Genomic DNA, 15360 nt, shown 5'->3' on the forward strand with positions numbered 1-15360 from the left:
ATTGGTTCTGTTGCCAGAGACACGACCCAGTCATTCAGTCTTTTTGTTCCGTATCTATGGAAGTTCGTTCTAAATGTTTTCTGTTGCCATACTGGCTGGCAACGTTCTTATCCCTTGTTTGCTAGCTAGCCAACTATTGCTAACTTACGGTCACGTCAAACAGTGCAGCCAGAATAACAACAGTAGTAGCATTTGCATTTGTTTAGGCTGTTTTCTAGTGACATTTATTTGGATACATCCATAACAATGAGCTAATGATGCGTGATTTCACCTGGCATAGAAAATGTGCTCTCTTGACACTGTTGTTCAGAGGAGTTAGCCAACAACACAGCTAACACAATCAATTCAAACTGAAGCTGGAAAGACTGCAAACTAGCTGCACTTCATTTCATTTTACCTGTTTTCTATTGACATTTCTTTGTATATATCCATTAAAATTATGTTGATTCATGATTTCGACTCACTGAGAAAAGCTGCCTGCCTGTCTGTCTCATCCCGACTACTGACGTTCATTACTATGGGACAGCTGGAGATCGAATTTCAATATTGAAACAATGTCGCAAATGTTGGACAGCAAGGTTTATAGAAATCTCCTCTGTTGAAAACTAAATGTTAGTCTAAAAGAAATGTTAAATAATGTCTAGATGCTTTTTATAGTGGCGATCAAGTTTATAAATTGCCTGGCTGGGCTGATGAGACAGTGGATTGTGCAGTCCGATGGAACAGAGTAAATAGGCATTTTAACATCATAGATTTAGCCGGTGGTAACTTGTGGAATAGACACTGCCTGGAATGCGGTTTTAACCAATCAGCATTCAGGATTAGACCCACCTGTTGTATAAATGGCCAATATACCACGGTTAAGGGCTGTATCCAGGCACTCCGCGTTGCGTCGTACATAAGAACAGCCCTTAGCCGTGGTATATTGGCCATATACCACACACCCTTATTTCTTAATTATACCACAGACCCATTTCAGCACATCCTGAGACATTAGGAACACCTGGTTCATTTGGAACACATTAAATAACACTTTTACACAACAACCAACCAGCCTCTCCTCTCTTATCCAGGTTATTGATTTCATAATTAGTCCTCTTAGTGGGGCTAACGACGTCAGTGGAGGCTCTGACAGCAGCAAGTAAATGGCCGTGTACAGTATGTGTCACCTTCCATCCTCCTATCTGTGCTGTGCCTAAAGGTCATCTAAAGGTCGCACTGTGGAACCCAGCCAATGAAGTACAGGTATATGAGCCTAGCCGGAAGAGGAGGTCCATAAAGGATGGACCCATATATCATGACTGTGATGTTATGTAATATGTCAGCCAATGACGTACAGGTACTGTGTATGTAAATGACTAACAGCAAGAGGACCATATAGGATGAATCTATATCATGACTGTGTTGGTAATAGGTACACAGGAACACATTATAGCCTGCAGGTCAGTGGCGGTCGGTGCCATTTAAGATGAGGGAGGATGATTTATGTTTATTATGAGCATAGCCTTGTTTCTATTACAGCATATTGGATGACTGTCATTCATATTCCATTCACCTAATTCATTGTAGCATTGATAGGTTTAGGCTACTACATGATACTTGAATTTTCCCTATACCCATCATGAGGTTGCTACAACATAGCCTATGAATGAAAGTTTACAACGTAGGTGCACACAGGTCGAGAGAAAAATTGCACACTCTTGCCTGCATCTACTGTAGCTGATCTAGTAATCCTTAGTCCAACACTTGCAAAGGAGAGTTTCTATTCGACAAATTCAGGTATGTTTATCCCCGTTTCATTCCGTTTAATTCCACTTAAGAAACGTTTTTCAACAGAATCGGTCGGAATGAATACACTGCTGATCGCGTGTAAACACAGTTAAATTTCATAGCAGCCACTTTGTATACCTTCTCGCATCTATGCGGTCTCCTCCTCTCACCTTTTCCCTTTGCTTCTGGACTTCAATGCACAACAAGTCAGCTGTATGTGACCAGGCAAAAAAAACGTTCTATCCAAACCATATCCTAACCGCTACACACAGCCTACATTGTTGTCACCATATTAACTAGTCAACATAGCTGATAGAACTAACACGTTATTAAACCCACTACAATCATGCAGTAACATTACAGTGTACAGTCAGTCAGTAAGCAGTTTAGCAGTTACACCGGTGGGCCCTGGTGGTAATAAATTAGTAAAACCAAAAGCTGGAAAGAAGTAGAAGGTGCTTAGCCAACGTGAATACAGGTGTAACCTAAAAATGTGCAGACATCATTGGACAGGAAAAGGCGCAACGCTCGCACACCATTAAAAATGTGTCGTTTTATTAGACAAGTATAAAAGATTGATGATTGATTTTTTTGGCCTTCAATTGCCTTCTTCAGAATCAAAAAAACTAAAGCTTACCTTGACTTGGAAGAGTTCTAGTGCTGTGTTGGATAGTCATAGCCAGCTAGCTAACATAGCATCCCTCTGTTTGAGCAGGGTGTTAGTAGGCTAAACTAGCTAGCTGCATTTGCTAGCTAAGTAAGTGGAGTACTAGATTCATTCTCTGATTGGGTGGACGACATGTCACTTCATGCTGCAAGAGCTCTGATCGGTTGGAGGACGTCCTCCAGAAGTTGTCATAATTACTGTGTAAGTCTATGGAAGAGGGTGATAATCATGAGCCTCCTAGGTTTTGTATTGAAGTCAATGTACCCAGAGGACGGAAGACAGCTGTCCTCCGGCTACACCATGGTGCTATTTTACAGAGTGCTGTTGAGGATACTGTAGACCTTCATTGCAAAATATTTTGTTATTTGGTGACGTGAATATATTTAGTGTAGTTTTATCTAAAAAGGATAACTTTTTAATGTTTAAAAAATGTATTTTTATGAAGTTCACTGATGATGGTCCCTCCCCCCTCCACTGCTGCAGGTATAAGGCTTTTTTACCTGTTATAAGCATGTATGAGCCTTTATAATGTATAATACATTATGTCTCTCTGTGCAGCAAGATTTTGTAATGTACTCAGCTACATATGAGCTACTTATTATAAGTATTTCTTCTGTATGAACAGACTTGTGGATGTGTAGGACAGTGCAGTTAATGTCTTTAAGAAGTGCATTACATAAAACCAGCTCTATTAAATCTGAGGAAATGACGTTGCTACCACTGACTATTAATACAGACTGAAGAAAAAGATTCAAGGCTGTGTAATTTACTATGTCAGTATTATAAATTCAGCAGCACTTTCGCCATGCTTCACTAAGCCACTGGAACAGTGCATTTAGGTGTACACTCACTATCCTACAAGAGAAAAGAGGGAAATGAAATGTATTACCACTTTGTTGAACACAATGACTTAGCATGCATACTAAAGACTGTCTGGGCAGTGGTTGTTTATTTGGTATTTTGTATGTGTTATGATGGAATAACACCATAAAAGGTTCATGGCAGTAACTTACCCCTGGTTCTCATGAATTAGTAAGTTGTATAGACTAGTTTGGCTGATGTTCAAGGCCAAAGGTTTTATGGGTTCTGAATCAGACTCTGTCTAGTACAACTGGCAGAACAGAACAGACTAGAAGAGATCCTGGGAGAATATACCACAGCCTAGCAAGACATGAGTTATTTGATATGTGTGTATGGAAGTATTCCTTCCTATTTCCTAAAGAGCCATTCAATATGCATCACAGGCTACTCTTTATTTGTCAGTTGTGTCACTGAGCCAAAGGCTTGTGGGAAGGCTGCTTGATAATGCTAATCATTATAGTGATGCTTTTGACTGTCGTGATTCATTTTCTCTGTAGATGCTTTTCCTGCTTCTGTTTTTTGACAGCTTTGTGGAACAGAAAAACACAGGGCAGCTCATTTGCAACTCACCAGGTGTGCAACTTTGTTTTAGGATAACATTCTAAGAGATGCATGAAATGGAAAAGGTAGTCAGTTAGCAAGCTTTGCTAGTTTGGAGCTCAATGTGGTTGCATTATATCCAGTTTGTCACAGAATCTGACTTCCACATACATTCATGAAACTATAGATTGGGATGAAGGGGTGAAAACAATATATTCCCACACACATGCCCCCCCCCCCCCCCCCCCAGCCATATGAGCTAAAGGTCTCATCACCCCCCCCCCGTGAGCTATGGCACAAATCAAATCAAATCAAAATCAAATCAAATGTATTTATATAGCCCTTCGTACATCAGCTGATATCTCAAAGTGCTGTACAGAAACCCAGCCTAAAACCCCAAACAGCAAGCAATGCATGTGAAAGAAGCACGGTGGCTAGGAAAAACTCCCTAGAAAAAACTCCCTAGAAAGGCCAAAAACCTAGGAAGAAACCTAGAGAGGAACCAGGCTATGAGGGGTGGCCAGTCCTCTTCTGGCTGTGCCGGGTGGATATTATAACAGAACATGGTCAAGATGTTAAAATGTTCATAAATGACCAGCATGGTCAAATAATAATAATCATAGTAGTTGTCGAGGGTGCAACAAGCACGTCCGGTGAACAGGTCAGGGTTCCATAGCCGCAGGCAGAACAGTTGAAACTGGAGCAGCAGCATGGCCAGGTGGACTGGGGACAGCAAGGAGTCATCATGCCAGGTAGTCCTGAGGCATGGTCCTAGGGCTCAGGTCCTCCGAGAGAAAGAAAGAAAGAAAGAAAGAAAGAGAGAAAGAGAGAATTAGAGAGAGCATATTTAAATTCACACAGGACACCGGATAAGACAAGAGAAATACTCCAGATGTAACAGACTGACCCTAGCCCCCCGACACATAAACTACTGCAGCATAAATACTGAGGCTGAGACAGGAGGGAACAGAAGACACTGTGGCCCCATCCGATGATACCCCCGGACAGGGCCAAACAGGCAGGATATAACCCCACCCACTTTGCCAAAGCACAGCCCCCACACCACTAGAGGGATGTCTCCAACCACCAACTTACCATCCTAAGACAAGGCCAAGTATAGCCCACAAAGATCTCCGCCACGGCACAACCCAAGGGGGGGGGGGGGGGGGGGGGGCGCCAACCCAGACAGGAAGACCACGTCAGTGACTCAACCCACTCAAGTGATGCACCCCTCCCATGGGCGGCATGGAAGAACACCAGTAAGCCAGTGACTCAGCCCCTGTAATAGGGTTAGAGGCAGAGAATCCCAGTGGAGAGAGGGGAACCGGCAAGGCAGAGACAGCAAGGGCGGTTCGTTGCTCCAGCCTTTCCGTTCACCTTCACACTCCTGGGCCAGACTATACTTAATCATAGGACCTACTGAAGAGATAAGTCTTCAGTAAAGACTTAAAGGTTGAGACTGAGTCTGCGTCTCTCACATGGGTAGGCAGAACATTCCATAAAAATGGAGCTCTATAGGAGAAAGCCCTACCTCCAGTCGTTTGCTTAGAAATTCTAGGGACAATTAGGAGGCCTGCGTCTTGTGACCGTAGCGTACGTGTAGGTATGTACGGCAGGACCAAATCAGAAAGATAGGTAGGAGCAAGCCCATGTAATGCTTTGTAGGTTAGCAGTAAAACCTTGAAATCAGCCCTTGCCTTAACAGAAAGCCAGTGTAGGGAGGCTAGCACTGGAGTAATATGATCACATTTTTTGGTTCTAGTCAGGATTCTAGCAGCCGTATTTAGCACTAACTGAAGTTTTTTTTGTGCTTTATCCGGGTAGCCAGAAAGTAGAGCATTGCAGTAGTCCAGCCTAGAAGTAACAAAAGCATGGATACATTTTTCTGCATCATTTTTGGACAGAAAGTTTCAGATTTTTGCAATGTTACGTAGATGAATAAAAGCTGTCCTTGAAACAGTCTTGATATGTTCTTCAAAAGAGAGATCAGGGTCCAGAGTAACGCCGAGGTCCTTCACAGTTTTATTTGAGACGACTGTACAACCATCCAGATTAATTGTCAGATTCAACAGAAGATCTCTTTGTTTCTTGGGACCTAGAACAAGCATCTCTGTTTTGTCCGAGTTTAAAAGTAGAAAGTTTGCAGCCATCCACTTCTTTATGTTTGTAACACAGGCTTCTAGCGAGGGCAGTTTTGGGGCTTCACCATGTTTCATTGAAATGTACAGCTGTGTGTCGTCCGCATAGCAGTGAAATTTAACATTATGTTTTTGAATGACATCCCCAAGAGGTAAAATATATAGTGAAAACAATAGTGGTCCTGAAACGGAACCTTGAGGAACACCGAAATTTACAATTGATTTATCAGAGGACAAACCATTCACAGAGACAAACTGATATCTTTCCGACAGATAAGATCTAAACCAGGCCAGAACTTGTCCATGTAGACCAATTTGGGTTTCCAATCTCTCCAAAAGAATGTGGTGGTTGATGGTATCAAAAGCAGCACTAAGATCTAGGAGCACAAGGACAGATGCAGAGCCTCGGTCTGACGTCATTAAAAGGTAATTTACCACCTTCACAAGTGCCAGTCTCAGTGCTATGATGGGGTCTAAAACCAGACTGAAGCGTTTCGTATACATTGTTTGTCTTCAGGAAGGCAGTGAGTTGCTGCGCAACAGCTTTTTCAAAATTTTTTGAGAGGAATGGAAGATTCGATATAGGCCGATAGTTTTTTATAATTTCTGGGTCAAGATTCGGCTTTTTCAAGAGAGGCTTTATTACTGCCACTTTTAGTGAGCTTGGTACACATCCGGTGGATAGAGAGCCATTTATTATGTTCAACATAGGAGGGCCGAGCACAGGAAGCAGCTCTTTCAGTAGTTTCGTTGGAATAGGGTCCTGTATGCAGCTTGAGGGTTTAGAGGCCATGATTATTTTCATCATTGTGTCAAGAGATATAGTACTAAAACACTTTAGTATCTCCCTTGATCCTAGGTCCTGGCAGAGTTGTGCAGACTCAGGACAATGGAGCTTTGGAGGAATACGCAGATTTAAAGAGGAGTCCGTAATTTGCTTTCTAATGATCATGATCTTTTCCTCAAAGAAGTTCATAAATTTATTACTGCTGAAGTGAAAGCCATCCTCCATTTGCGAATGCTGCTTTTTAGTTAGCTTTGCGACAGTATCAAAAAGAAATTTCGGATTGTTCTTATTTTCCTCAATTAAGTTGGAAAAATAGGATGATCGAGCAGCAGTAAGGGCTCTTCGATACTGCACGGTACTGTCTTTCCAAGCTAGTTGGAAGACTTCCAGTTTGGTGTGGGGCCATTTCCGTTCCAATTTTCTGGAAGCTTGCTTCAGAGCTCGTGTATTTTCTGTATACCAGGGAGCTAGTTTCTTATGTCAGATGTTTTTAGTTTTTAGGGGTGCAACTGCATCTAGGGTATTGCGCAAGGTTAAATTGAGTTCCTCGGTTAGGTGGTTAACTGATTTTTGTCCTCTGACGTCCTTGGGTAGGCAGAGGCAGTCTGGAAGGGCATCAAGGAATCTTTGGGTTGTCTGAGAATTTATAGCACGACTTTTAATGCTCCTTGGTTGGGGTCTGAGCAGATTATTTGTTGCAATTGCAAACGCAATAAAATGGTGGTCCGATAATCCAGGATTATAAGGAAAAACATTAAGATCCACAACATGTCCTGCCCATGGCACACCTTGTTCTCTCCGCTTGCTGGCTGATTAACACATTCTCCACCTTGTTCTCTCCGCTTGCTGGCTGATTAACACATTCTCCAAAGGCTCTTCCCTCGAAACCACAGACGTGCAATTGCTGTGGAACGCTCCATTTTGTTCCCCCTCGCAGCAGGTGACGAAGATGTGCCTGTGGTGGTGTCACACTGACCTGAGCGTTGTTTACTGCATAACAGAGGGAGAGAGAAAGAGAGAAGGGGGAGAGAGAGAGAATGAGAGAAGTGTGAGAGAGAGCGAAAGAAAGAGAATGACATAAGGGGGAGAGAGAGAGAGAAGGGGGGAGAGAGAAGAGGGAGAGAGAGAGGGAGAGAGAGAAGGGGGGAGAGAGGGGGAGAGTGAGAGAGGGAGAGAGAAGGGGGAGAGAGAAAGGGGAGAGAGAGGGAGAGAGAGAGGGAGAGAGAAGGGGGAGAGAGAAGGGGGAGAGAGAGAGGGAGAGAGAAGGGGGAGAGAGATGGGGGAGAGAGAGAGGGAGAGAGAGGGAGAGAGAGAAGGGGGGAGAGAGAAGGGGGAGAGAGAGGGAGAGAGAGAGAAGGGGGAGAGAGAGAGGGAGAGAGAGAGGGAGAGAGAGAGGGAGAGAAGGGGGAGAGAGAGAGGGAGAGAGAGAAGGGGGAGAGAGAAGGGGGAGAGAGAGAGGGAGAGAGAGAGAAGGGGGAGAGAGAAGGGGAGAGAGAGAGGGAGAGCGAGAGGGAGAGAAGGGGGAGAGAGAGAGAGAGAGAGAGGGGGGGGGGGGGAGAGAAGGGGGAGAGAGAAGGGGGAGAGAGAGAGGGAGAGCGAAAGAGAAAGAAATACTGGGGAAGTCAGGTAGAGAACAGCTGTAAGGGCAGACAACCTCACCATGTCCTGCTCCCTCTCTGTTCTTATCTACCTCATGTGGGCAACACATAACACACCATGTGACCTGCCACTGTTTATACCGTGTTTCATTAGACTTCATGTTCATTAAGAACATCTCTGGTGGCTAGTTTGCTGACAGAGATAGAGAGAGTGAGCCCCAGTATTCTGGAAGACATCCATGATGTACCATGATCCACGTAGCCTGCTCTGCTGCCATCTGTTCCTGTTGGTTCTGTTTGGCAGGGACCGCACATGTTTACACAACACACAGTGTGGCCCCTCCTCTAACTGCATGTGATAGGCCCATGTCAGACATAGCACACTCACAAGACAATCAATGACAATGTTGCTTGAATTATTACTGTGTATCGTATAATGCATCTAAATCCCCCATGTGATGGATAGAGTACAGATGGACAAATTGAATGTCATGTAACATATTTATGTATGACAGTGGAGGCTGCTGAGGGGAGGACTGCTCATAATAATGGCTGGAATGGAGCAAATGTCATGGCATCAAACACATAGAAATCATGTGTTTGATGTATTTGATACCATTCCACTAATTCCGCTCCAGCCATTATCACAAGCCCGTCCTCCCCAATTAAGGCGCCACCAACCTCCTGTGATGTATGAATGCCATAAGACCAACAATGTTGCTTGAAGTATTACTATGTATCTGTATTTCGCAATCCATCTGAATGTAGCCCTATCTACCATATGTAAAACCAGGGCATCGCACAGGGTGGGACGGGATGCCATCCTAGGGAAGAAATGTACAGACACAATTAACTCTTTTATTCTCTTTTGTATTTCACCAGGGTTCCCAGACTAGGGTATATTTGTTGTTTAGAGATTCCTTATGGTTTCCATACAGATTGGTGATCCTCTACCCTTTCAGAGGTAGTTTATTAGTAAAAATATTGACAACAACGATTCCAGAAACTCTCCCCAAAGACCAATCCATCTAAATAATTTAAACCTGAGAAAATTGAACTGGCTCTGTGTTCTGCAACATCAGCAAACTAACAAAGACAGGAAGCCTTCTGTATGGAGACTCTGCTCTGTCAAACATAACAGGTCTGTTTTTATTTGCTATGTAACAAAAGTAAGTCAATATTCTAGTTTGTGATGTGTTTTGAAATAGTACATGGAAAAAGTGTGAATGTTATGTTGCATTACTATTTACCAAAAACTGCAGGAACTGGAGAAATGTAGTATTAATTCAATCTCCATTTGAGACAACTGATAAACCATTTAAAAAACATTCCTGAAGAAAATCACATCACAAATCATTATCTGCAGTATCGCATAATTTGGTCTGATATCCAGATTAGCATATCTTCAGTAAAATAGTTGATGGTTGTGACAACTTCCTGGTATCCCTCTCAGTTCAGTTGGTTCTGTATCGTTCTGACAGACAGCCCGCTTTTGCCTAGGAAGGTATTTTCTGTTCATTTCCCGGACTATTCAATTCTCTGATTAATTGGTTCACTCAAAGAAAAGGGCTGAGTGGCCAATACCATCCCAGCAGAGATTGTTCTGTCCGATCTACATCTAACCAAGTGTCAAGGGCCAATTTAGATGTGGTGTAATGTGGCATGACTGTCGCGGACCATGTCTTGTGGTGGTGGATATTAAAAAAGATCTTCGGTAATTGTGGCCCTGAGAAGCTTTGTGTTTGGTTGATTTCTTTGTTTTTCCCTGTCTCGTTTTGACTAACATCAAAATATACAATACCGTCGAGTTGTCAGATCAAGTTGTCAGATTTACCATAATCAGACAAACGCTCTATGCTCAGCTTTGATTGTCGCTAATTGTCTAAATGTGTCACTCATATAAAAAAATACAATTCTCTTACTAGGTAAAAGTGAGGGTATTTTATTCAACACATTTTGAAAATCACTTAATCTCATGTAGATCCCATGTAGACCCCGATCACAATGGTTTTGTTAAATAGTAAAGATCTTATCTTTATGAAATTTGATTAAAGAATAGCCAAAATATTTAGCAGTCTGGTCCATCCATCGGTAAAGAACAGACGTACCTTCCTGTCCTCAGTATCTCTGCCATTTTGGCAGTTAAGCAAACATACAGCCTTAGTCCTGCTGATAGAAATTTAGTACACCTTCAGGGGAATGTAGCTCTGTTTTGTTCATAGGAAAAACAACAAATGTACAAAAACTAGACATATTTGTTCATACTCTCCTTGGTCAGAAATGCATCACAGTGTGGAGTTACTGTATAACGTAACAGCTTTGAGATCAAAGGTGTCCCATTAAGAAAGACAAAAGACTAAGCATTAAACATCACTGCTGACTTGTCATGCATAAATGATACACAGGGCTTTAACAAATGTCAGCAATAAATATGTGAACTCAATGGCTTGATTCCTAAATTATAGCCTAATTCATTAATCTGCAGGGGTTATACTGTAGAAACATTTTATTAAACTTCTCCTCAGGGTTAAATGCACTCAGAAAGGTCAAGTGTGGAAAATTACATAAACTAATTGTCTTAGTAGAAAGTATACATATTTTTTCATACAAACAACCTCTGAAAAAAGTACAAGTTAATCGAAAATCACTCATGGCAACAAACATTAATGTTACTGTACTTACAAAATATCAAGGAAAACAGAAGTAAACACACCTTGGGTTTAGGGTGCTGTGTACACCTGGCATGGCAATATTATGACGAGCTCAGTCAGTGCTAGTTCTCTCAATAGTCTCTTAGATTATTCCCTTCACATTGTGCTATTATCACTTTCTCGCAGCCCTCTTTGTAAATACTCTCACAAAATTGCTATCGTCAACTGAAATTGTCAAGCCAATGTCTGTCTGAGCCATCTGTAAAAATAAATCCTTTCCCAAACACAATTTTTCTTTCTTCCTTGACCCAAAAGAGCAGTGGGGGAGAACTTTCCTGACAGACAGAATCTATCCTCTTCACACTGTGATAAAGCAGGATATAACCTGTGATAGAAAGGGACCGTGAATGAGAAGAGAAGGAATGTGGCTCTGTGATGATGTGACATGATATCCATGTCCATGTTCTGTCCTCTCACACTAGAGAGCTGACAAATGTCAGGGTGTTGTTGTTGCTGTCGCTGATGTTTATGTTGATGTTGATATAACACTCGTCAAGTCCGTCAAATATGTCCCCTAGGTTCATCTCACATGACCCATATGAATGAGTTAGGTCAGTGTCCGATAGAGTTTCCTCATCTGCCTCGTACCCCTCTTCCTCCACCTCCCTTTCATCCTCCACCTCTTCCTCCTCTTCCTCCTCCTCCTCTTCTTCCTCCTCTGCGATGGAGCAGAGACCGGTGGTACTGGGGCCTCCAGGGCTGTCGGCAGGTGGCCGGTAGTGGCACTGCCCATTGAGCAGCCTCCTCAGGGGCATCAACGGCACCATGTCCTCCCCCAGCAGCTGCTGTTGGCAGTGCCTGAAATCACTCTGCCTCTTCAGCCGCTTGAACTCACTGAAGGCTGAGGTGGACGTCTGGTAAAGACTGTGTGCTATGGCCCTGGCCTTCTCCGACTTGCTGACTAGAACGGCATGGCACCTGAGAACCACAGCCTTGTTCTTTACTTGATGTCTGTAGATCCAGGCTAGGATCTTGGGTCGGGAAGGGTCAGCTGTGCAGTAGGTGATCCGGTTCAGAGAGTAGAGGTGGGTGGGTTTCTTCTTGCCCGTCTTGTCGGTGCCCATCTGGATGCCCTGAGGTCCCACGGTTAATCTCATCTTGACGCTATGTTCTCCGTAGTTACTCCTTTGCCAGATCTTAGCCACTGGGTCCTGTGTACAGCCTCCTCCTTTAGCTGTGATGGTGACAATGCTCCCCAGGTAACGTACGGTGTAGGTGGGCTCCTCCTTGTTGAGTTCCACCTTCTGCCTCTTGGTCTGGAAGATGGAGCCCAGCCAGTCGAAGGTGGTCGAGTCGGGGAGCAGGTCGGGACAGGAGCGCATCAGGGAGGAGAGGATGGACTGGTAGGTCAGCCCAGCTATCAGTCTCTTAGGCTTGGTCTTGGCCTCATCCTGCACCAGAACAAACTTACTTCTTTTCCAGGGCAGCATGGTGCAGGCAGGGAGAGTGTGAGGGGGTGAGCCCTCCTACCTGCGTGTGTTTTTGTCAGCGAAATGAGAGAGAGAGAGAGAGAGAGAGAGAGCAGAGAGAAATAGAGAAGCAGCTCTGCCAAGCACAGAGGAAAGACTGAGAGCTGCGAGCCTCAGCCAGTATGTTCTACTGTTCGCTCCTCCTTCCTCTCCTCCTCCTCCTCCCTCCCTCCTTCTCCTCGTCTGTCTGCATCATGCAGCTCTGATCAGTGCTGAGGACTCAGCCCCGTGCTTCAGCACCCCCCCTCCTCCTTTCCCCTCGCTCCTTCACTGTTTCTTTCCAAGTAGCTCGCCAACTCCTTTCATTCATCCGGCCAGGTCTGAGGTGGATATTGGTATTTCTCTGTGTTAATGTTCATCTTAACCCTGAGTACCCTGAGAGGGTTAACACAGATTGATTTGTATTTGTCCCGTTGTTACATTATGATATGGAGGTCAAAGGTTGGAAAGATGTTCTAATTGTGTGGTAGTAGTGACATTGACAATGTGTCAATGACAACAAACAAAGGACTCAACATGACCACATCAATGCTATCAAATGGTTCCCTATGGTGACTTTGGTCATTTATACTTGAATAACTTAATGTATTCATATATAGTATTATTATTTTTTGTTATATATATGTGTCCATATTGTCCATTAGTTTCTAGTGGAATGACCATATAGTTCAAGAGAAAAAAGCCAAATGAATGAAAAAAAGCATCAATGGCATTATTTTCAATTAACTCTGAAACTCTTCCAACTATTGACTTTTTTCACAACTGCCACCAGAAATATTGACGTATTGACATAGGAAAATAAATAAAAGTGTGTAAAAAACAGTATGGATATTTCATACTGAAACCCTCATATTCAACACCAATGGTATTCACTAAGTTGATGGTTTATATTTAGGATAATGCTTTACAGCTTTGTCATTCTATTTTTTAATTTTAAAATAATCTTAATGTATTATTTTATATATTTTACATGTGATACGGCCACACAGAGGGCCATAGATTATTACAGACCCCTGTGATAACCAAAAAGGCCACTCGTTGTTATCTGATTATTTAAAAAATGTAAACTTGAATGTTACCAAAATTCTGGTTGTTTACTGGTAAACTGGTAAAGTTTCCAGTACTATACCCTCCCTTTGCAAACCTTGAAATGTTATGTGACCATGACATTGCCCTCTATCTGACGTTATTGTGATATGTGCTACTGTATGTCTATTGCTTGACTGACTGACTGTATTGGGAGGGCACATCACAGGGCAGCGTTTCTGGTGGACAGTTTTCTAGCAATGAATCATTGTGAGAATAATTTCTATCTGCCACTGAGGGTGCCATGGAGTGGGACTACATTTGTCATGTGTAGATGAAGTCCTCTTGTGAGAAAATTCATCAAACAGAGATGAGCTGTGTAGTTATATGGACAAAAATTCTAGTTTTGGCCTTGTGGGCTTTGCGCAGTAAATGAGAAGAAAGTCCATGACTATGTTACATGCAGATTAAAGTAATAAGACACTATAAAATGATCAAATATAGGAAAAGCTCATTTAGATTATTCAATTAGTAAAGGAGCCATGTAGGTTATAACAAGCAATATTTGGGGACCCAGAAGAAAATCCCTCTGCATTCACTATCCCCTTTTTACAGTACATATTTTGCAACCCAAGACATTCTCAATTGAAAAGAGCCCTTTTCAACACAAACCAAATCCATAGTCAATAACCAACTTTTAGACTTATTTTGGGGTTTGAGAAAGTTTCTGGAAAAAATTTACTGCAATTTCCCACCTACACTCAAAAGATGCTATCTAGAACCTAAAAGGGTTCTTCGGCTGTCTCCATATGTGAACCCTTTGAAGAACCCTTTTTAGTTCTAGGTAGAACCCTTTTGAGTTCCATGTAGAACCTTTTACACAGAGGGTTCAACATGGAACCCCAAATAGTTCTACCTGGAACCAAAAACGGTTCTACCTGGAACCAAAAAGGGTTCCGCTATGGGGACAGCTGAAGAACCTTTTTGGAACCCTTTGTTCTAAGAGTATAATGTTGAGGAGAGGAGGGGATGTTCTGGATACATTAGGATAGGAGACACACTAACAGTTTGCTCTCATGAGCAGCTCAAGAGATGTTTAGTTTAACCTGAAAATAGATAGTTGAATGTGTGAATAACCACTGAGCACAGACATCAGTTCAACGTCTACTTTTGATTTACATTTGGCTGGGTTGTAAACTAACATGAATACAACGTGAATTCCTTTACGTTGATGACTTTCTTTTCAAATTGAATCAGTTTTCCACGTTGATTCAACGTCATCACATTTAATTTTGAGGTTGAAATGACATGGAAACAATGTTATTTCAACCAGTTTTTGCCCAGTGGGCAAGCCCTACTGAGATCTGACCCATTATGAGTGTGTATCATGCCTTCTCTTGTCTCTCATGATTCAGCTTGACTGAGCGGCTTTATCAGAACATATGGGGCTCCATAAATCACAGCTGAGATTTGAGACAGCTTCTCCTCTCAGCCTCAGGAGATTAACACAGAGATCATGCAGCAGCGCTGGTCATCCATGATCCATCACTGCTTCCCGAGATGGATGCCGTGTTCAGTATTGACTTATCTGATGCCACCAGGGTTATCGCTCTATTGGAGAGTCGGTGAATGAAATTAGGAAACGTTGGCGGGAAGATCAACTCCTAAACCTTGTTAAATTTCCCTTTTAATCTATATCACTCCTTTTTGTTTCCGGAATTGTACTTTGCTCATTCTGAGCCTAAAATAATGGATCTTTCTAGAATCATTTTGTATGTGAGGGCAAACTTCTG

The 15360-nt window shown here is 42.7% G+C and overlaps 1 protein-coding gene across 1 annotated transcript; it reads right to left on the bottom strand.

Moving 5' to 3' along the window:
* Positions 1 to 10287: 10287 nt before the first annotated feature.
* On the bottom strand, positions 10288 to 12622 carry LOC106572553 (protein FAM43B). The gene has a single exon (XM_014146833.3). The coding sequence runs from the start codon at positions 12500 to 12502 to the stop codon at positions 11486 to 11488; it is 1017 nt and encodes a 338-aa protein (XP_014002308.1). The 5' UTR covers positions 12503 to 12622; the 3' UTR covers positions 10288 to 11485.
* Between the last annotated feature and the right edge of the window lie 2738 nt (positions 12623 to 15360).

This window comes from Salmo salar, chromosome 15, assembly GCF_965601325.2.
Source record: "Salmo salar chromosome 15, fSalSal1, whole genome shotgun sequence".
In the NCBI taxonomy this organism is placed as follows: Eukaryota; Metazoa; Chordata; class Actinopteri; order Salmoniformes; family Salmonidae; genus Salmo; species Salmo salar.

Bases quoted from the DNA above. Each gene is read 5' to 3' on its own strand.
- LOC106572553 (XM_014146833.3), bottom strand. From the start codon at position 12,502: ATGCTGCCCTGGAAAAGAAGTAAGTTTGTTCTGGTGCAGGATGAGGCC.